At 35.2% G+C, this 23231-nt stretch overlaps 2 protein-coding genes across 2 annotated transcripts; both read left to right on the top strand.

Annotated features, from left to right (window-relative positions):
• On the top strand, window positions 1-7018 carry LOC114388351 (putative glucose-6-phosphate 1-epimerase). The gene is made up of 9 exons (XM_028348778.1): window positions 1-349; window positions 686-760; window positions 2002-2058; window positions 2837-2997; window positions 3136-3276; window positions 4000-4102; window positions 4943-5042; window positions 5635-5881; window positions 6561-7018. Exons 1-8 carry the CDS (start codon window positions 209-211, stop codon window positions 5847-5849), a joined length of 993 nt encoding a protein of 330 aa, XP_028204579.1. The 5' UTR covers window positions 1-208; the 3' UTR covers window positions 5850-5881; window positions 6561-7018.
• A 3289-nt stretch (window positions 7019-10307) lies between these two features.
• Window positions 10308-13276, top strand: LOC114387388 (peroxidase 16-like). Its single transcript, XM_028347571.1, has 4 exons — window positions 10308-10712; window positions 11189-11386; window positions 11852-12017; window positions 12572-13276. The coding sequence occupies exons 1-4, from the start codon at window positions 10497-10499 to the stop codon at window positions 12976-12978; spliced, it is 987 nt and encodes a 328-aa protein (XP_028203372.1). The 5' UTR covers window positions 10308-10496; the 3' UTR covers window positions 12979-13276.
• Window positions 13277-23231: the final 9955 nt, after the last annotated feature.

The raw sequence follows: 23231 nt of genomic DNA, 5'->3' as shown, positions 1-23231 counted from the left end.
CGTACAGAGAGTGAGAGAGAGGATCTCTCGGGGGAGTGTACGAGAAAAAGAAAACAAACAGAGTAGCTTCGTCTAAGAGAAGTGGCGGTGAAGTTGAGACTCAAGAAAAACACTCTTAGTATTTATATATATCGAGAAAGGGAGAGAAAGAAGAAGCAGCAATAGACACTACTCTTAGGTATTTATTCTTATCATTACCGTTATTATCATGAGCACTGAAAAGGAGAAAACATCTGCACCTTCTTCTTCTTCTTCTTCTTCTTCTTCTTCACCTTCCGTCGAGCTCTGCAAGGGTGTCAATGGCCTCGAGAAGATTCTTCTCCGCGAATCGCGTGGTTCCTCCACCGAGGTTAATCTCTTCTTATTCCTCTCTTCCACGCATCGCTCTTCGTTTTCTCGCTTGATCTGCTTGTATTTGTTGCTATTCGCCTCTCGATTCGCATTCGCCGATTCTCATTTTGTAGTTATATTGTACGGAGTGCTGATCTCGTGTGAGTTTATTCGGATCTGGAAGTTTAGGTTCCGTGGACTGTGGTTGCGGTTGTTTAGCTTAGGATGCTCGATCTAGCTTTCTGCACTGGTTTTTAATTGAATAAATCATGAAAACGAAGGTGAAAGAAAAAAAATCAATTGTTTTGTGGCTGGCTTGACTGATTCTGATGTTTTGCGTTGTGATCTTGTTCAGGTGTATCTGTACGGTGGCCACGTGACTTCTTGGAAGAACGATCACGGCGAGGAATTGCTTTTTCTCAGTAATAAGGTGTGTGTGAATATTGGAACGTGTTCGTTTTTCGTCTCTCCTTGCTAGTTCATTAATTTCGATAGTTACGCCATTGTGTTTTAGTTTCGATGTTCACTACTTTTTGTTTCCATTCTGTGTTGTTATAGAATGAAGAAAATAAAATACTAATTCTGTACCATAGATCTCAATTGGTTTGCAAAGCATGGTATTAAATTGTGGTTGTGGACCGTAATTGCAGCCTCAACATACAGGTTTTTTGACTTACCGCAATTGCGGCCGCATCAATCGCATTTTCCCGCAATGTCAAGGATGGCGAAGAAACCACAACCGTTAACGCAACTGCAGTTTAGAACCATGTTGCAAAGTTGCATTTTCCTTCGAAAGTGTTTGTATTGTACATTGAGTGATCTGAAGAAATAGCTTGACTTGTAATAACTGTAGGATCTTTCTGTGGTTCAATATCTTGATTTGTTTTTATGGAACATTAATACCGAACTCATATTTTATTGTGAAGGAGGATTTAATGTCTCTAATTTGGCTTGAAGATGTGTGAATTTCTATCCTGATCATAATTTAATATTTAAAATGTCTGAATAATGTTCAGTATAGATCTCGATTATAATTTAATATTTAAAAACCATTGTGTTTTAGTTTCAAAGTTCAGTATTTTTTTTTCTCCATTCTGCATGTGTTGTGATAGAATAAAGAAAATAAAATACTAATTCTGTACTATAGATCTCGATTGGTTTGCAAAACATGGTTTTAAATTGCGGCTGTGAACCACAATTGCGATGACGTCAAGGTTTTTTGACTCTCCGCAATTGTAGCTGCATCAATTGCATTTTCCCGCAATGTCAAGGACGGTGGAGTAACCGTGATCTCAGCCGCAAATTAGAACCATGTTGCAAAGTCATATTTTCCTTTGAATGTATTTGTATTGTACATCGAGTGATCCGAAGAAATAGCTTGACTTATAATAACTGTAGGATCTTTCTGTGGTTCAAGATCTTGATTTGTTTTTATGGAACGTTAATACCGAACTCATATTGTATTGTGAAGGATTTAATGTCTCTAAATTGGCTTGGAAATGTGTGAATTTTTATCCTGATTATAGTTTGATATTTAACATGTTTGAACCCTGCCTTATATTCATCTTTGCTTCAGTAGCAGTAAATCAGATCAGCCAGAATTATTTTGATATGTCTATGTGACTTAGGTTGTGATCCATCTTGTTTACTATTAACTTGTTCCTTATGCAGGCTATATTTAAGACTCCAAAGGCAATTCGTGGTGGGATTCCACTATGCTTTCCACAAGTATGTACTTCTTACGTAATTTTATTTCTCATGATTGTTTTTGTCATCATAATGCAATTTTAGAAGAGGTAAAAACTAAAAAGTGAAGAAGGAAGAAGAGGGATGAGAGGTGAAGTGTTACTGGTTTATAATTCTCTTAAAACTTAAGCACTGATGTTTTTAAATAATACCATTATAAAGATTACCACTTGTGACATTTCAATAACCTCATGACACTATTAACCACTTGTAAAGCATATTTAATCCTTCATTAGTGCCACAACTAGAGATTGATAATCATATACGCATTTATTTCCTCTTAACCACTTGCGAGACAAAGTTAATTACAATTAGACATTTCAATAACCCGATGACACTATTAATCACTTGTAAGGCAGGCATATTTAACCATTAGTGATAATTGTATGCAATCACATATTTAATCACTTGTGAGGCAAAAAATGCCCCATATTTACAAACATGGTTAACCACGTGTAACGGGTAGACGCTGGGTGGAAATTTGCAGCGGTACATTAATCAGCACTCAAATTATTAATGTCACTTCTGTAAATAAAATGACAAGAATAATTTTTTTAAAAAAAGCATTTTCCTTCTAGATTTTACTGCTGTCTTGATCAGACTCAATCTGCAAATCCTAAATAACTACGAAATCAATTAAAAATTAAAATCCTGTAATTGATCATTCTGCGATCTATTTTTGAATATCATCAAATTTGTACTGTGTTATTATCATCTCATTCCCGATGACATGATAAGAAAATTTGCTCTCTGTTTTCAGTTTGGAGGCCTTGGCACCCTTGACCAGCATGGATTTGCTAGAAATCGATTCTGGGCCATTGATGATGACCCTCCTCCTTTTCCAACAAATACTCTGAGCAAAGCCTTTGTTGATTTGATTCTTAAGCCCTCTGAAGAAGACACGAAGATTTGGCCTCACAGGTATTTATAGAAATTGTTCAATATGTTGTCTAGGTTTATTTTTACTACCTTGTTTAACTTAGACCTCTTTATTTCATACTTTGAATTGCTTATATTATGTTTTCTTCTGCTATTATATGCCTTTCTGTTTGTTTGTAGTTTTGAATTCCGTCTTAGGATAGCTTTGGGACCTGGAGGAGATCTGATGCTGACATCTCGGATCAGGAACACAAACAGTGAGGGAAAGCCATTTTCGTTCACCTTTGCATATCATACGTATTTCTCTGTATCAGATATAAGGTTAGTGCTTGAAATATGTTTCTCTCACACTTTATCGCATTTTAGTGATGATTTTGTGTTTTTTATTTATTAATTTACACTGTTGCCACAATTGCTTAAAAGGGGTACAGGAAGGCATAATAAAATTAGAGGAGAAACCATTAAAATAGTTTTTACTGTAAATTGTTTTTCTGGAATTTTAGATTTTGAGAGTCCATGGCCTCAATTGGTTTGCCACATGTAATGAATGCGCATAAACATACAAAAATCTGAATCTTTTCCTTGCTATGTCAGCAGTTTGATTTAGATGTGTTGGAATGTGAAAATAGGCTTGGAACAAAACTTTTACAATGATTTATGGCTTTTGGTATATGATGGTGCAGAGTATGGATGGATACATTGTCGGTGTGACAATGTAGAATAATAAGCTAATGTTATTCCCTGAATTAAATTTGCAGCATGCAAATACTATCGTTATCCAGTTATCTTTTTGGTGCTGATGTACATGACCAAACTGTGACTTGTGTAGTGAAATATTTCTGTTTGATACTTTGATTATGTTTGGTTGAATTAGAATTTTCTGTTGTATTAATCCACTTATGTTTCATTTTTCTTTAATTCGAATGCTAATTCAATCACCTTTTTTCTATGGCTTTTTGTCTTATTTTCTGTACATTGATTTAATTATTATTATTATTATAATACATGAATTAACATCTTACTTGTTTATTTGCATGAATTCAGTGAAGTTCGGGTTGAGGGATTGGAGACCCTGGATTATCTCGATAACTTGCAGAACAAGGAGCGCTTTACTGAACAGGGGGATGCTTTAACTTTTGAATCAGAAGTAAGATTAGTTTTTCCCTTCTATTTTGTTTTAGGAAGCAAGATGCTGATATTGTTAAATGTAGAATGTGGGTTTATATCACTAAATTGAATTATCTGAAATAAATTAAATATATTTCTTTGATTTTAATCTATGTGAACACTTCAGATGAAACTTAAAAACTCAGTTTTCTTAATGGACAAAAAAAAGTTATAGACTCAGCAGTTTGTTACATAGAACATTTGAACAATTTATAGTTCCTAAAGACGTTATTCATTATTTATAAATTTAAATTATTTTGCTAGTATTGAATTCATGGCAAAAGTGAGCTTTCATACTTATTTGAACAATGCTTTCCATTTGACAACTTTTCTGTGTGTTATGTATGAACATGTGGAAGGATGAAGAGATGTAAAAGTGTATTATTCTTCATTCACAGAAACAATTAGTTTCTTCTTCTTCTCCATCCCAATCCCTACCCTAAGATTTTCTGGTCCCCTCCCCCTCCCCACTCCCCATTTCCTGTTATTTCTTTCTTTTATTTATTTTTCTGTAATAGGGGTGGGCATTACTAAGTATGTTCTGGTTGATGATATGCCACCCATTCCATATCTGGTGGGTATTAGCTAAACCCAACCCATTTATTTCTGTAAGAAACATATATCTTCACAAAAAATAAAATTGGAAAAAGGAACAAAAGACAGAAAAACACGAACCTGATCTGGTTTGTATACTGTTGTACCTGGTTTCTAGTATTAGTTGACTCATTCTAGCCATATCATGTAGCCGATTCCAATAGACTGATGTTTCATGGACTCTGTTGACTACAAACTAATGCATTTGCTTTTATTGATATGATAGGTTGACAAGATATATCTTAGCACTCCCACAAAGATTGCAATTATTGATCATGAAAAAAAGAGAACATTTGTTGTGCGTAAAGATGGCCTTCCTGATGCTGGTGAGTATTATTACGTCACCTTATATAGAAATCTTGTATTACTCATAAGTGTACTGATTGGGACTTCCAATATTTGTAATTTTATAATTTAAGAATTTAAAACTGTACTTCATATATGTGTGTATATGAACAAGAATGGAATGAGGCAGAGTGAAAAGTCAAATTTACTAGTATTGTGTAAAAATATGGATCCATTCTAATTTCTCTGTCTAAAATCTTCATGTAAGATTGGAAGGTATACTGAGTAACAATATAGTGATAGTGACTTTTGTGAGAAACTAAGGTTTAAGCTAGCAATTGCATTTTCCAAATTTAACTTGAATACATTTGGGTGCGTTGATTTGGGACGTTTAAGCTTGGGTTGTAATCTAGTCATGAAAGACTTTTTAAGCCATTACTACTGAACTGGGGAAGAATCAGAAGCATGAATTGATGGCTTCATTGGGCACAAATTGTCAAACTTAACTCTGAACCAAGTAGATTATTATATATGCCCTTTATCAAAATTGAGTTGTGACACCTCTAAGTTCACATTTAAGAGACTGGCTGCCTAATATTTTTTTTAATTAACATTTATTATTAATCTGTGCAGTGGTGTGGAATCCTTGGGATAAGAAAGCAAAGGCCCTGGCTGATTTTGGCGATGATGAGTACAAGCATATGCTTTGTGTAGAGGCCGCTGCTATTGAAAAGCCTATCACTTTGAAACCTGGAGAAGAATGGAAAGGAAGGTTAGAGCTTTCAGCTGTGCCCTCTAGTTATTGCAGTGGACAACTTGATCCCCAGAGAGTTCTTCTGGGAAGCTGAACGATCATTGTTGTGTTCTGTGTCCTGTACAGGTAATAACCGCAAATTGTTATGTTTCCATTTTTCAAATATCCTTTAACATTACCATAAAACATGAGCTAAGCCTCTTGACCTAAATTTTCCCACCTTAAATTTTGGATTCTAAAGAATTGAGTAGATATTGGATGGATATTGATATAAAATCCAGAGATTAATAGAAAGAAAGAAAATTTGGGTATCTTCAAGCAAGAATAATATACAATGCTAAATCAACTAACTTTAACTAATAAGTTCTTAACTACTAACAGAGGCTGTTCCACTCAGCTCTTTGCTTTCATCTTTATTTCATCAAACAGATACTTTCAAAATCAGGCGTCTTGCTAACAGTTTTTTCTCTCCATCTTTATACTGTTACACAGTGTCTTCATTTTGCTCCATGTAATTGTAAAGAGGAATTAAGAAACAAAATTCTATAATGATTGCGTTTTTTTATTTCAAGGTGTGAATTGGGTATTATTCTCTCTAAATAACATATTATTGCTTAAGATGATGCATATCAACAGTAGCTCCTGACTCTGAAATTTGGTTATCTTGTGCTTTGATACTTAAGATTGATTTGTTAGCAATTAAAACTTTTGGTCCTGGTCGTTATTAGATTGCTCGGTTGTCTTTGATACATGTGTTGATCCATTTTAATGTCTCACTAATTCTTTAGGAAAGATTTATCTGCAGGTAGCCTGTTGCAACATTTATGGATGTTGAAAGGAAAGTGTCTCAGTAATTTTGCCCCTTCATGTTTCATTTAAGTCAGTGTTGGACGGATGAACTCATGTTGGATAGAATTTTATTGAACTTTTGTTTTTTCCCTTGTAATGTATGACTAGTGTGATCATAACAAACTGAAGAAAGCATATTAAGCTGAAGAGGCCACACAGTTGTTGCCATGGAAGATCAAAATTTACAGCCTACAATTCAACAGATTTTCACGTTGGGTTGAATGGCCCAGACCCAGAGGGATTCCTTTTGAATTCAGTCTTTTTGGGTTCTTAAATCCCTACAAATTGTTTATATCTAAATATTGTAGGCCAATAAACACATCTTTGAAGAGTATTTTATAATGCTAAAGGAATTTACAACAGAAGAACGATTGACAGGTCATATTAAATATTTCTGGGTTATTGTTTACATGATTCTATGTTGGCTTAAATGATTACTTTTTCTACCTTTGCCGAATAAACATATTTTATCTGGTAATGCTGTTCATCTTGGTAGATGGTGTAATGTATACCTGATAAAATTAGGAGACCTTTTTCATTTGTCCTTAAATCGCCTAAACTGTCAGTCTGTTATCATATTTTAATCGTTGGGGTCCAATATGCCTCACCGACTGATGGAAGCACATGAAAAACAAAGAGTACAATTTAATTCAAAGCCGATATGCAGCCTCAGAGCATGTTTTATCATGAAAAGTGTTTTTTGTTTAATCGTTAGTTTATTTGTATTTTTCTGTGGAATGTAATGATCCAAAGGCTTTTTTTTTTTAATTGCAATTATGCTTCTAAACTCCATTTGGAGGCCTGTTTTTACAAATTTTGAAGATCTGCCAGTTTCATTTTGGGAGAATGGATGGGTGTAGTTGAGTGTGGAGCTTGAGTTGAACTGTTGAAGAGGAACAGTGTTTAAATAAAGAAGGTATAAAAGGAATATCATAAATGCATAAATGAATTTTTATTTTTATTAATTTTAGGTAAAATATATTTTTAATCTCTAATAACTATCCAATTTTCATGTTTGCTTCTTAATATATTTTTTTGTGTTCTTAATAAAATAATAATTTTATTTTTGATTCTTAATATTTTTTTAGTTTATGATAAACTAATGAATTTTGTATTTGTACACTCAAACTTTTTTCATTTATTATTACTTGGAATTTAAATAAAATTTACTAGTTTGTCAAGAAGTAAACACAAAATTTACTAATACACCCTAAACCAAAAATAAAATTAACTCAACGTAAATTTTTTTTATTAGGAAAAATAAACATAAAATTGAGTATTTATTAAGAATAAAAAATATATTTAAATTTAAATTTTATTATATTTTATCGCTTAACAATGTTAAGAAAAAGGAATAAAAGTAATGTGTAATGTTTTTTTTTTGTCTCTCCAACATCTGAAATCCCTATTTTTGGTCTATAAAGTTCATTTTAACGTAGAAAAACAATATTTGTTTTAGAGTTCTAGAATTTTTTGTCTAAAAAAAGGTCTAGATTTTTTTTTGGTATCACATGTTGTAGCATAGATACTAAGAGATGTTATTTATGATCGACGGTCTTGACCTTCTGCTAAATACATAAGAAATTAATGAGTATCACATAACAATAGAGACCAAACATAAAATTTCAAAATTTTGAGAAATTAAAACCATTTTTTTTTATAAGAATTACAATCAAAACTCGTCAATTTTTTAGAACTAAAGTCATATTTATGTCTTGATAAAAAATAGTGAAATGTAGTTCTTCAGAATGATTTTCTCCCAGTTTGGTAAGTAATAGAATATTAAGTTGAAAGTGGGCAGAGGCAGGAAGTCGTTGGCGTAAAATTCTTTCTAAATAGCAGTAAATTGGAGCTAAGTATCAAGGTGGATAGATAATGATATTATTTCTTGATTACGGGTTAGATGTGATGTGAGTCATATATGTTGTCCAATGTATTACCATAGTTCTCCATAATCAAAATGCAATTGTTCGCTTAGACTTGAATCAAAGATGCTGGAATAGTGTGTGGATGCCCATAAATTATTCTAAAATGCCCATAGGTTTAGAGTATTTGTTTTGGTACACCATAGATTAAGAATATGCTTGCGTGCAGACTCATTAACTTCATACTATTACCTCATTATATCATTAGTGCAAAAATAACTTCCTTTATTATTCTTTGGTCAATGGTAATGAGCTGAATATATTATTATAGAAATTTATCTAGTTGTGTAGACTTAGTACTAACTGTTCAAATCAAATTTTATAAATTGCTTCTTGAGAAATCAAGATCTGCAAGTTATCCCAAAAATTAAGAATTGATAACTAGATGAATAAGTCTCACTTGGTACTCATTCAACTTGTGATGATGTTTGAAAAAGAGATATTCGTTTGATTCAAATTCATTGCTTCTACCTTGAAAAATGTATTGATAATAATATGATACATACATAACAAAGGAGATGAGAAAACCACAGAATTTATATACTATGCATTATGTTCTAAGCTATTGCATCCTTCGAAAAGTTTTCTATCAAGTCCAAGTCTAGGCCACGATTATGGCATCAATTTTTTTGTTTCTTTCCCGTTAGCATTGAAAAGTAATAGTAGTACTATAATAACATAGCTAGATCGTCCTCAATCCGGATTTCACAACTTGAACCTAATTTCTTGAATCTCGCATGCAAATATGGAGGCATGTGGGCGTTTGACTTTGAATTTGATCCTCTTCAAAATGCCACGTGATTTGTTTCTTGTATGTACATATTTTTTATAGGTGGAAATTAAAAATAATATTTATAATAACTCACATATCCTATTTAATTAATTGAAGTAAATTTTTTAACTAGTATGTACATATGGGGTGAATACGATTTAATCCTATTTAATTAATTGAAGTAAATTTTTTAACTAGTATGTACATATGGGTGAATACGAGTGAGAATATTAAGTGCCATGTGACGTAGATTACACAGAAGTATAAATTGCCCATGCCAGCTTGACATTCTCTAATTTGCAGGAAAGTGAGAGAGATCAATGTCTTTCTTTCTTTGATCATCAGCGAACATATTCAATTTACCTTCATGCGTGCTCATTTCCCAACAAGTTGTCAGAATTATTATATCATAGTATATAGAATTAAACTTTCTTGCTGCCCAATCAAACCTCAGTACATTCTGAATGCTTCTTGGATGCTTCACGCAACTGTGATAGTGTATTATCCGCATCCTAGCTACACTATACCAAGAATTTTTAAGAATTCAATAGTGTACGAACGTTTAGTTGGTCCGAGTAGAACTGTGCAAAAATGTTAAATCATGGATGGTTATATAATTGAAAATTAATTACTAAAAAAAATATGATATGCATTGAAGTGTAAATTTTTCTTATATTATAATTCAATCACAAATTAGAAGGGTAGAGTAAGTTTGTTGACTTTGATAATAATTATTTTAAAAATTATAAAAAAATGATTTCTAGTTGGTTAAAATTTTTACAGCGACAGTACATAGCTCTTTAAATTCAAATTATTAACGCATGTAATAGTAGTTTTAACTTAAAAGTCACATAAAATGATTTCTAATAATTGAGCATATTTACAATACATTGAATCAAAATTAAACTTAATTTTTTAAGTCATCTAAGCTTTAATTGCACCTCTTTCAACCCATTTTTCGTTATAGCATGTGAAATATATGCCAGACTGTCCGTGAAACTGACCTTTGTTCTTATTCTCATCAATCATTCTCCAATTTAGTATCCTTTTCAGTTTCATCCCATTTTTTGTCATTACATGTGAGATATATATGCATGTACAAATATTTATATATATGATATGATATACCTTACAAATTTGTAGTTTAGGAATCAATTCATATGAGCAAAAAGTAAACAGAACTGAACAACTAGTAATGGGAGATCCTTGCTTCTTTGTGGTCTTATCGTCCTTGCTGCTCCTCATAGTTAGTACACAAACAAGCTCAGGTCAACTTACTCGCGGCTTCTATCTAAACACATGCCCCAATGTGGAACAGTTGGTTCGTTCAGCTGTGGAGCAGAAGTTCCAGCAGACCTTTGTGACTGCCCCTGCCACTCTTAGACTTTTCTTCCATGATTGCTTTGTGAGGGTGTGTAAGCCTATCATTTCATGACTTCGTGGAATCATGATTACCATTTATCACACTAACTATAGTTGGTGCTGATTGAGTTCAAATGACTACTCTACTTACATGCATGCTCTTTTTTGCATTCACTAGTGCACACAAAATATAGGATAAAATTAGATACAGTTTTACAAGTGCTTTTGGTGCTATTCTCTAAATAGAATTGGAGTTTCACTTCTATAATTTGTGTAATAAAGATTTCCATTAAGTGACAATGCCGATTACTGAGGTGAAACTCTAATTCTGATTGGAGAATAACACCAAAAAACACCTGTAGAATTGTATCTAAGTTTTGTCCCAAAATATATGGGTTGGTGTAAGTATGAAAATGCAAGAGCCCTTATATAATTTGTGCATGTATCATATTTATTCATTTTTCAATGATTTTAATTTACAAGGATTTTGAAAATGTTACTGATATTGGTTTTATTTCTGCACAGGGTTGTGATGCTTCCATTTTGCTTGCATCTCCAAACAACAAGGCAGAGAAAGACCATCCTGATGATATTTCACTCGCTGGGGATGGCTTTGACACAGTTGCTAAAGCCAAGGCAGCTGTTGATAGTGACCCTCAATGCAGAAACAAAGTCTCTTGTGCTGATATACTTGCTCTGGCTACTAGAGATGTGATAAATTTGGTATGATAAAATACTTGAAGTTACTGATAAAATACTTCTATATTGGCATGATAAATTTGGTAACATATCACATTGCTATGATTTGCTACTTGAAGTTACTGATAAAATACTTCTATATTTTACCTCTAATCTAAATTCTGATATAGCAGAGACTGCAAACTGAAACAAAGGGGAAACGATTCTAGATGATGTTCTTAATCTTATCCATAAACAGCCAAGCTCTAAGATTCTATATGATCATGAATGCTTTGTAAAAATCATTTTAAAATTCATGTTTAAAGTGATTTCTAATTTATTGACAGTGTAAAAATCCATACAATGATTGTGTATCAAAATTAAACACATTTTACAATGCTTTCCGAGTCTAAGTACTGATATTTAACTATGTTACAAGCTTAACATTTTTCAATATGCTAACCCCGCATGACATTAATTATCTAACAGTCCTGCAATTGCATAATGTAGGCTGGGGGACCATTTTATAAAGTTGAACTGGGAAGACGTGACGGGAGAATATCTACTATTGCCAGTGTTCAACGCCAGCTTCCTCACCCTGATTTCAATTTAGATAAGCTCAATTCCATGTTTAGCTTCCATGGCCTCACCCAGACAGATATGATTGCCTTATCAGGTAACTTCACTAACACAAAGTGACAAGATTTTGTTGTTTCATTAATCAAACAAAATGATTGAACTATGAATTTAGTTAAAATGCATTGAGTTCTGTTATGGTGTTCGCCACCAGGATATAGAAAAATGATGTGAGAGAGTGAGAGGGAGAAAGAGATAGAGACAAGGGAGGGTTCTCTTCTGTTGCTACTAGTCCCTTTCTGTTTAGTGTGTCATTATTTATAGTGTCAAGGAGTCCGAATTGGCGGGAAAGTTAGTTATGCCATGTGTCATTATTGAGCCGACGTGTCATGTGTTAGATTGGTGTCCTCTATATTGATTCCGAGGTTAAGCATCAATGCTAGATAACCCGAAACAAAAGTGTCATTCAATAATAAATTATTATATATGATAAGTTTTTTTTATATAATAAATTTAAAATTCGTAATTAGAATGATTTCTGATTGATTGACTGTATAGGTATCTTTACACTCAAGTGTATGAAAAATAAATAGTTAAACAATAGTTTTTCAATTTTTTTTTTTTTAAAAGTCTGAAAATGATATCCTGTGTTAGGTGCACATACAATTGGATTCTCTCACTGCAATCACTTCTCAAGACGGATCTACAACTTCAGCCCCAAAAAACTAATTGACCCAACACTAAACTTACACTATGCCTTCCAACTTAGACAGTCTTGCCCTCTCAGAGTTGATTCCAGAATTGCCATAAACATGGACCCTGTCACACCTCAAAAGTTTGACAACCAATACTTCAAGAATCTCCAGCAAGGAATGGGCCTATTCACTTCTGATCAGGTGCTGGCCACAGATGAAAGGTCAAGGGGCACAATCAACTTATTTGCATCAAATGAACAAGCTTTTTACAATGCTTTTATTGAAGCTATTACTAAAATGGGAAGGATAGGTGTTAAAACAGGAAGACAAGGTGAAATAAGATTTGATTGCTCCAGGGTTAACTGAGCAAGTACTATAATGATGGTATGTCATTTGGAATAATGTTTGGTGCACAACACCAAAATTCAAGTCACCACATGGCACTAGCAGGGTGTGGCATGATAGAATCAGAGTGGAACTGTGAAAAAAAAGTGAGAGTAGTTGTAACAAGAGGGTGAGAATTGTAAAAATATGAAGCAATGTGTAAAAGTACAAGTGAGTAACATTACCCACTTTATTTATTTTTGTTTCATATATGAATATGAATTTTGTATATTTTATAATTCATAGTTGAATTAATAATTGGAGTTCTTTCAGCTCTATATATTCATGACTTCAAGCTCCCTTAGGGGAGTGAAAGCAAAAAGTTCTTAATAATAAAAAAAGACCAAAAAAATTCTTTTGCCAAATAAAATTATAACTTATTATACCTGTCAGAGTATTTTATCTTAATCTCAATTAACTGCTATTTTTTAATTAATAATTGTAATTTCACATTGACATTTGGAAGAAATTTTGTAGATTTTATTTGGGCTTATTATAACTTATTATACCTGCAACTGATTTACAAAGTTCTTGCCAAGGACTCGATCCGGTGGTGAACTAGAAGTGGGTGATGATTATAGCAGAATGATTCGAAGGTAGCATTCCCAGGTGGATGCCTTTGGAAAACCGGTCAAAACCCACCAGTAACATAGTGTTGCCTTGATATGAGGGTAAGCCCACAATAAAATCTAAGGAGAGATCCTCCCAAGGTCTGTGGGGCACGGGAAGAGGACATAATAGGCCTGCCATCTTCTTAGCTTCATACTTGGTTACCTGGCACTTGACACAGTTGGCCATAAATTGTGCAACGTCTTCTCGAAGCCCTAGCCAGATGAAATTTTCCATGATTCTTGCCAAGGTCTTAGTAACCCCGGTGTGTCCAACTGTGGGTGTCGTGTGATACTTCGTAAGTAAAGTATAAGCTATTGGCAAGCCGCGAGGTAACCATATGCGACCTTTACTGAGAATCAGGCCCTGTGAGACCTCAAGCCTGGGGTGTTTGGTTGGACAAGTGAGCACCTCTTGAAGGTGGCATTGGTAAGCAGAATGATTGTCCAATTGATGGCGAAGTTCTTTCGTGAATGTTAGACATGGGACAGAGAGGCCTATTAACATGGGGGAGTCATGTTCTGGTAAGCACGACAGGGCATCCGCCGCTTAGTTGTGGCTGTCGGAGCAGTACTGAATATCATAGTCATACCCCATCAGACGAGCTAAATACATATGTTGCTCCAGGGTTTGAATCACTTGGTTCAACAACTCCTTAAGGCTGTGATGATCTGTAACAATGGTGAAGTGGTGCCCCATAAGGTATTGCCGCATTTCTTCACCGCCTTGGTGATCGCGGCTGGCTCGCGCACATAGGTCGACGCACGCATGAGTTTTGGGCTAAAGGGCTTACTGAAGAAGGCTATGGGGTGTCCCTACTGTAAAAGGACGACACCCATGCCAATGCTTGATGCATCTGTCTCAATGGTGAATGGGAGCTTGAAGTCTGGTAAGGTTAAGACCAGCACCATGGATAAAGCTTGCTTCAGTGTATCGAAAGCTACTTAGGCTTGAGGTGACCATTGGAAGGGCTCTATGGGGGTAGCCTTGACCATGGGTGCAACAATGGTGGCATAACCATGGATAAAGCGACGATAGAACCCAGCGAGGCCCATAAAGCTTCGAAGAGCTTTAATGGAACACGAAGTGGGCCATTGTTGAATCACAACAATTTTGGAAGCAACTGGTTCAACCCCTTTATGCAAGACCAGGTGGCTGAGGTATTCAACCTGGGATTGAGCAAACAAACATTTAGAGAATTTTAAAACAAATTGGTTATCAAGTAGCACTTGAAATGTCGTTGCTAGATGGTGGAGATGATCCTTAGGAATGCCGCTATAGATGAGAATGTCGTCGAAAAAGATGATGATGAAGTGTCGGAGGTACGACCGAAAGATAAGATTCATCGTTGCTTGGAACGATGACGACGCATTATAGAACCTAAATGGCATGACTTTGAATTCGTAATGGCCATGGTGCGTCCTAAAAGCTGTTTTGGGAGTGTCCGCCACATGCATGCGAATCTGGTGGTAGCCCTGTAACAGGTCTAGCATGGAGAAGCAACGCGCACCATCGAGTTCATCCAAGAGCTCGTCAATTGTGGGAATCGGGAATCGATCCTTAACGGTGAGGGCATTCAAGGCTCGGTAATCTACACAGAACCTCTACGAGCCGTCGTGTTTCTTCACCAACAGCACCGATGAAGAGAACGGGCTGGTGTTGGGTTGTATCGGCCCTTTTTGGAGCATGGAGTCCACCTGCAGTTCAATTTTGTGCTTCTAGTAATGGGGGTACCTGTATGTACGCACGCTGACCAACGTTGACTGTGAAAGGAGGTGTATGTGGTGGTTGGTGTGTCGTGCCAGCAGCAAGGATTGTGGACTCTAAAATAAAGAGCTAAACTTAGTGAGTAAAGCTCGTAACTCAGGGGAGAAATTAGTAGTAAGTGCAGGTGACGTGTCCTCAGGAACCATGGTGACGTGGAAGCACGTGGCATTGCCAGGTTTACGGCACAAGCGTCGAAGCTGAGGTTGAGTCATCATCCCCATTCTAGCATCCTTATTTCCTCGCAATTCGACCAGGCTACCTTAGTGAAAGAATTGTATGGTTAAGGTGTTATAATCGGCGAGAACGGGACCTAGTGATTGCAACCATTGAATGCCCAAAATGACATTGGCACCGGCGATGGGCAAGACGTAGAGGTCTACCGTGAAGGAGGCTATCTGGAGGTCGATCGTGACCGCCTCACAAAGCCAACGACACTCCAATTGTTGGTCGTTACCCACCATAACCGAAAGAGGAGTAGTGGTGCGAAAAGGGAGTCCGAGTTGGGTGACGAGGTGCTATTGGATGAAATTGTGGGTGCTCCCACCGTCCACCAGGAAGAGCACCACCTGGCCAGAAATCTTACCCACCACTCTGATGGTCTCGAGTGCCAAATGGCTCGCTAAGGAATTGAGGATGAGTTGGGCTGGGGGTGGATCGGGTTCACTGGGCGGGTTAGGGTGTTAGACCAAAGGCCTCAATAACTTAAGAGGGATAGGCTTAGAATGCAGAAGAAGCAGCAATCAATTTAATAATGTTCTTTAAACATGCAAGATAAAATTGATTGCAACAAAATAAATGAGATAAAGGAAGAGAGAATGCAAACACAGTTTTATACTGGTTCGATAAAGTCCGTGCCTACGTCTAGTACCCAAGCAACCCATTTGAGATTTTCCTTTGTAAATTCCTTTACAACTTCTGAACCACACAGGGATAACCCATCCCTTGTGTTCAGGAATTCTTACAACTTAAGAGATCCTCAGTCCCTTAATCAATCTCTTTGAATAAGAATAAAGAAAGAAGAATTCTCTCTTGAAGAGAAGGATATTACAATTAAAGTCCATGGAGAAACTCTTAATGGATTTGCAAGTGTTTGCCTAAGAGTTTCTTTTGAGAGAGCATTTGACAATGAAGTTCTCTTAGAATATCTCTCATTTCCTTTTGAGAGGATAAGACATTTTGAACAAGCAAAACTTTCTCTTCAAAATTCATGCCCAAGTCACCTATTTATAGGCCTTTGATGGCCATTCATAAATCCAATCAAAAGATGTGACTGTTGGCAGATTTTCTGAAAACTCTCTACTGGTAATCGATTGCAATGTTTGTGTAATCGATTACACAGTTATAATTTGAAGGGTTATGACTTTTGAAATTGAATTTCCAGAGTTCCGTTGCTGGGAATCGATTACAAATATATGGTAATCGATTACATGTCCTGAAATTCAAATTCAAAACCCTTTTCAACAGCTCTTTTTCAACCTTCCCTTCTAGTAATTGATTACACTTCCTGGTAATTGATTACCAGAGCCTTGCATGACTTTGAAACCCTTTGTTTTGAGGCAAGATTTGATCTTTAGTGAATCTTGAAACAAGGCTTTATTTGTTGAAGCGATCTTGAATTAATCTTGAAGCAAATGCTTATCCTTTGGAGCGGCCTTGTTTGATTCTTCTTTGGCATTATCAAAATTCATGTATTCATACATTCACACAGGGGTCGGGTCAGGGGGGTTTATAAAAGGGAGAACAGGGTTGGCTGGGTCTTCATCTTCTTCAATTAAGAGGAAAACCCTAAAGGCATAGCGGTGTCCTCTATGGTACCTCTCGTCGCATGTGAAACAGAGTCCACGCTCACGGCGTGAGGCTATTTCTTCAGGTTAGAGGCACTTTAGTGTTGGGGGTGGTTGTTGTGGAGGGGGCCGGGGTGGGGAGGGTAATAGTGGTGGCAAGGAAGGATTGTGAGGGGGTGGTATGGTTGAGGGTGGTGGTTGTGGTCGCGGTGGTGGTGGCCGATGATCCAGGAGTTTCTCCTCCTGCAGGCGCGCAAGACCAGAAACCTGGGCCACTGTCAACGGTTGGTAGATTTGAACTTCACGGCGGATGTCGGGAGAGAGACCGGAGACAAAACAACTTAGGAGAAAGGATGGAGGAAGCCCAATGACGCGATTCATGAGTTTCTCGAACTCTGACAGGTATTGGCTTACTATTCCTTTCTGCATGAGTTTGAAAAGAGAACCCGTAAGGCCCTCATATTGTGAAGGGGCGAAACGAGCTTGTAAAGCTTGTAAGAAAATAGGCCAAGAGGTAAATTGGTCGTTGCTTGTCCTCCATTGGAACCAAGCAAGGGCCCTATCCTCCATGTAAAAAGCAGCAATGGTTAATCGATCATACTCTGGGGTGCCATGATACTCAAAATATTGGTTGATTTTGAATATCCACCCTAATGGATTAGTGCCATTGAACCGGGGAATTTCTAATTTCATTTTGTGGGTTGACGCAGGGACATAATGAGGGGGAGGAAACGGGGGTGGAGAAGTTGAGGGTGAACTGAGAATGGGGGAGACACGGCTCAGAAACTCATCAATTTTCTGGGTCATGGCTAACTGTTGGTTGGTAAGACGAACCAAGGCATCTTCAAGCCGGTCAAGGGGACCATTGGTATTGCTAGAATCGGCCATGGGAACAACAACGAGAGCACCAAATGATAGGCTGAAATCCTAAAGCTGGTTTAAAAGGCCAGCACCTCCAGAATAGAGGAAGAAGGAGAAGATAAAGAAGGAAAAGATAAGTATCGAAATTTTTCATTGCTTGCTTGCTTATTACATTATTTATTTATAGTGCTTCCTAGTAACATAATTGTACTAATTGATTCCCTAGGAATATTACACTAATGGAATTTGTTAGGCTGTCCCCTGATAGCAGACAACACTAAGGCAAGCAAGGATCCTGAGCTTTTGTCCATTTCTTCATACGTAGTCACTGAGGTATGCTGGTTTTGTGAGCTTCCTTTTGGGCTTGTCCTCTATTTGCACCTCCCTTTTTGTCTTTGTGGCTGTTGAGTCTGGTTTTGTATCAATCGCAATCTTTGATTACCCTGGAAAAGACATTTTCACTTGAGAAGAAAAAATAGAAACTGTTGAATAGATGAGTTTAAATGCCTAAATATGTCTCCTGATAAATTTTATACCAGCCCATATCACATGGTCTACTTTTACAACCAACCTTAAAAATACTTCTAAGATAATATGAACAAATAAGTCAACATTAGGAATGAAATTTACTTTTATTATATTATACCATCGATTTTCTCTTCTACTACCAACAACGGAGAAATAGAGAAAATAAAAGAGTATAGAGACAACAATATCATGCCAAATCCAAGTAAAACAAAAAATAGCAAGTAGTGCATAAAATTGTATATGTCAAATTATTTTACAAATATAGTCTTCATCTATCATGATATTTTCATGATCACTATTTTTTATTGCACCAGAAATGAAGAGACAAATATAGTGCTCCTAAAATCAAAACTCAAAAGGAATAAATAATCTCAGCAGTGTATCTTGCCACTTCTGAAACCAATTTTTAGATTTTCGTTTTGGTTTGTAGCGTGGTATTGAGGAAGTCAAGCAGGTAGGGCAGCATTTGTCTCACCTGGATATTTTTACAGCTTAAATGAATTTATGACATGAAAACATATTAACAACATTCAAAAGAATGCTAGGGCCAAGAGAAAGTGATACAGCTTAAGCTATTCTGTATGAATAAAAAAAAAACTTTCGCAATTACGTATTTTAATAAGTGGCAATAAAGAAGGTGACGCTGAAGAAAAGAGCTTCTCTCGTTGCTACTTCCTTGAAAAAAATCTAGATAATTCATTATAAGGTCAAAACTTTCAGTTTTAGAATACACCTAAGCTTGTAATTCTAGAAACATGCTAAATTTTTCTTGAAAATTACCACAATTAGTCATCCCTTGGACTAGAATCATATTCCTTAAGATTAACAATACATGCAAAGTATTTTTCTTGGTAGTTGGTAGTTTTTGAATATGCTTGCATACTATTGTCTTTTGAGTAATCATTACTTCTAGTTGTTTGTTTCAGAATTTAGTAGGTCCACATGACAACTTTAAATTATAAGAACTCATGCTAATAATTTGAATGTTGTAACCAATACAAGTTCCTTTTACCCGAAATAATACATGGTATTTTAGGAAATGTTTGGTAGGAAAAATATCATTTTAGTTAAATAATTTCATTAGCTAGATACACTACTTTAAAACTTTATTACTTAATGTTTTGAATATATTTTATTTATCAAAAGATAACCTTTATTATTTAAATTAAGGAAAAAGTTGTAAAGTTTATTTTTAACTTCATAAGTATTCTCTAACTCCTCCAAATTTTAGAATGCAATAGAGCAACCTACATATTTTGGAATGCAATAGACCAACTAAAGTTACGTAGTTTTCACAATGACTAAATATGAAGAAGATCCAATATGTTTCTCATCAACAATCTATGTTTTTTTTTATAATTTGGAAAAGTCATGGATGATCAAGTCATCATAACCTTAACATTCTTCATAACACAAGATTTTCGTGATAACTATATAAAAAGTGAATACAAAATGATTATCATTAGGAATCCATATTTGAGAAAATAATTAATTTTCATAAAGTAACAAGATTTCATCGAACATCACAGGAAGGAAATACCTGGGATGATACGAAGCACAATTCGATTCTATTTGTTTAATGAAATTGAAACATTGATCACTCATTTGTTGAATAAAAGTGTTATATGCCGAGCTGCTTATTGGGCTCAACCCAAACCCTTTTAAAACCTCCTGCGCTAGTGGAAAAATTGTAACCTGGATTTTAAATGTTTTTTTGATTTTTGGCTCTGTTGTTTAGGAAGGCAGAACATCTTTGGTCGCACATCACACACATGTGATCTGATTTCATTTTCCATATCGAATTTATGTACATTTGAAGACTGTCCTTTTTACTTTCACCCTCAACATTACTTATACTGATGTTAACTACAAGTTTGAAGTCAAAGATGCCAGGTATGCACTGAAACTCAACAAAGATGAAGTAAAAAATGAAGCCCCATGGAGGGGGGAATAAGGTGGAGGAGAAGAGAGATCAATACTTATATAATCATTTCTTGTCTTAAGTTTGTTTTTGTTTCATGTAGGTATATCAGATAGTCATTTGAAATAGTTGGTTCATTATGTATCATGAACTCATTATTATGTTGCTCTTCTTCATTATTGTTTGGAACAACAACTACAGAAGCAATCACCTCACTGCTAAAGGCACAAGCTAAAGAGACTAGCACTCTAACTTCTTTAATTTCCATATCTCGTTGAACTGTACTTCCACTAATTTCACCACTTGCATTTTTAGTTTCGACAATTCTCATACTATTATTAGGACGATAAAACATACACCCCTTTAAATTTTCTGGATAACCAATGAAATATCCATTGATTATTCTTGAATCCAATTTTTTTTCTTGCGGATTATAAATCCTTATTTTTTGCCTTGCAACCCCAAACATGCAGGTGCCTTATACTAAGTGTCCTATTCGTCCACAATTCAAAAGTTGTCTTTGGAACTGCCTTACTAGGAACCCTATTCAACAAATATATGATAGTTTTCAAGGCATACATTCACAAAGATACAGGTAAAGTTGAATTGCTTAACATACTCCTAACCATATTCATTAAAGTTCTATTACGCCTTTCTAATACACCATTTTGTTATGGTGTACCAGGTATTATGTATTGCACACAAATGACACGTTTTTGAAGGAGTTTAGCAAATGGACTTGAGTGTTGCCTAATTTTATCGTATCTTCCGTAATATTCACCACTTCTATCAGACCTAACAACTTTTATATTTCTGTCTAATTGTCTTTCTACTTCATTCAAGTAAATTTTTAAGGCAACCACTACTTGAGATTTCTCATGCAGTAAGTAGACATAATCGTAACGTGAATAATCATCAATAAAAGTGATAAAGTATCTTTCCTTTTCGAAAGAATTAACATCAAAAGGCCCACAAATATCAATATGCGCAATTTCAAGAAGTTGAGTGCTTCTTGTAGCTCTTTTCTTTGTATGTTTTGTTTGTTTTCCCTTAATATAATTCACACAAATATTTAGATCCGTAAAATCTAGATCACGAAGAATTTCATTCTTTATTAATCTTTCCATCATTTCTCTAAAAATATGACCTAAACGTTTATGCCACAAGAAAGCAGATCGTTCATTCACTAAACTACAATTAGTGTCAACATTATGATGCAGAGTTAAAACGGTTTCAGTATACAAACCATCTAATTTTAATTTATAAACCATCACAAAGAACACTAGTACCAATGAGATGATTATGCTTAAATAAACTGAAACATCCATTACCAAAATTCAAAGATTATTCAGTAACATCAAGTTTAGATAATGAAACTAAATTCTTAGATAAACTAGGTACATAAAGCGTTTCCAGTAAATCTAAATGATGTCCAGTGTCGAGTTTTAAACGATAAGTTCTGATTGCTTCCACTGGAGCTTTCACTCTATTCCCCATGAAGACGAACTTCTCATTTAGGCTTATGGTTTGGATTGTAAGGAATCCTTGTATAGTATTAGAAACATAATTCATACATCTAGAATCGATCCACCATGTATTATGAGAAAATTCAGTTAAGTTTGATTCAAAACATAGAAGAGCATTAAGATCACATTTCTTTTCGAATAAAGACTTATGCTTTGGGAAATCTTTCTGGAAGTGTCCAGATTTCCCACAGAAAACAATTATTGCTCTTTGATGCCTTATTCTAGATTTGTACAACACCGTCATTGATCTTTAATGTCCCCTTGCCTTTATCATGCTTGTTCACAAATTTCTTTTCAGCTCCTTGATTCCCTTGGTGGCTTACATAATTGGCTGAGTGACTTCCTTGATTCTTATGCCTCGTTTCTTCCTGAACTAACTATTGTGCAATTCATGCAGATTTCATTTATCTTTCATGGTATTATAACTCATTTGAAATAGGCTATACTCAGACAGTAATGAGTTTAGAATAAACTGAACAAGGAAGTTCTCACTCACATTCATTCCTAAGGTCTTAAGTCTTGCTATAATGTTTGTCATCTCAATGACATATTCATGCATTGTACGTGAACCATCAAATTTCATGGTGGTCAATGTACTCATTAATGTCCCAACAAGAGACTTATCAACTGTTTGAGAGCACTCTCCCACTAACCCCATAAACTCTTTAGCATTATCGATCTTAGGGAGAGTTATCTTAATATTATATGCAACAGTCATTTTCATGAACATTACGCTGAGTCTGTTAGATATTTCCCAGACTTTATAATAAGCTTTCTCTTCATTGCTACTAGCATCAATAATAGCAGTAGGCTTCTATTCCAATATAGCAAGATCAAGATCCAAAACACCGACATGAAATTGGACTTGCTTATTCCAGTCAGAGAAGTAAAGCCCATTAAAAATTGACACAGATGATACATGAGAATTCAATGAATTGGGAACAGGTACTGCATAATTAACTTCACATAAGCGTTTAAAGACATAAAACACATATCATACATATAATTCATTCAGATAACAATCAATGTATATTAAAGTTCTCCTTTGGGTGATACACCAACACACGTACAAACATAACGATGCTAATAAAACTCTTAACATTATTTGACAATTAAATATGCACCAATTAATTATACCTATTTCCTTTTGGTATATAAATAAGACTAATGATATACACAAATAGCCTACAATTATATTCATTAATTATAAAAACAACTAATCAACTTTTGGGTGATCCA

This window comes from Glycine soja, chromosome 15 (genome assembly GCF_004193775.1).
Source record: "Glycine soja cultivar W05 chromosome 15, ASM419377v2, whole genome shotgun sequence".
NCBI lineage: Eukaryota > Viridiplantae > Streptophyta > Magnoliopsida > Fabales > Fabaceae > Glycine > Glycine soja.
The sequence above is the reverse complement of the archived record's forward strand: the minus strand, read 5'-3'. Positions and strand labels throughout refer to the sequence as shown.

Coding starts and splice junctions, on each gene's coding strand:
- LOC114387388 (XM_028347571.1), top strand. CDS start 10,497: ATGGGAGATCCTTGCTTCTTTGTGGTCTTATCGTCCTTGCTGCTCCTC. Junction 10,713..11,188: donor TCCATGATTGCTTTGTGAGG/GTGTGTAAGCCT, acceptor ATTTCTGCACAG/GGTTGTGATGCTTCCATTTT. Junction 12,018..12,571: donor AGATATGATTGCCTTATCAG/GTAACTTCACTA, acceptor ATCCTGTGTTAG/GTGCACATACAATTGGATTC.
- LOC114388351 (XM_028348778.1), top strand. CDS start 209: ATGAGCACTGAAAAGGAGAAAACATCTGCACCTTCTTCTTCTTCTTCT. Junction 3,277..3,999: donor TTCTCTGTATCAGATATAAG/GTTAGTGCTTGA, acceptor GCATGAATTCAG/TGAAGTTCGGGTTGAGGGAT. Junction 4,103..4,942: donor CTTTAACTTTTGAATCAGAA/GTAAGATTAGTT, acceptor TTGATATGATAG/GTTGACAAGATATATCTTAG.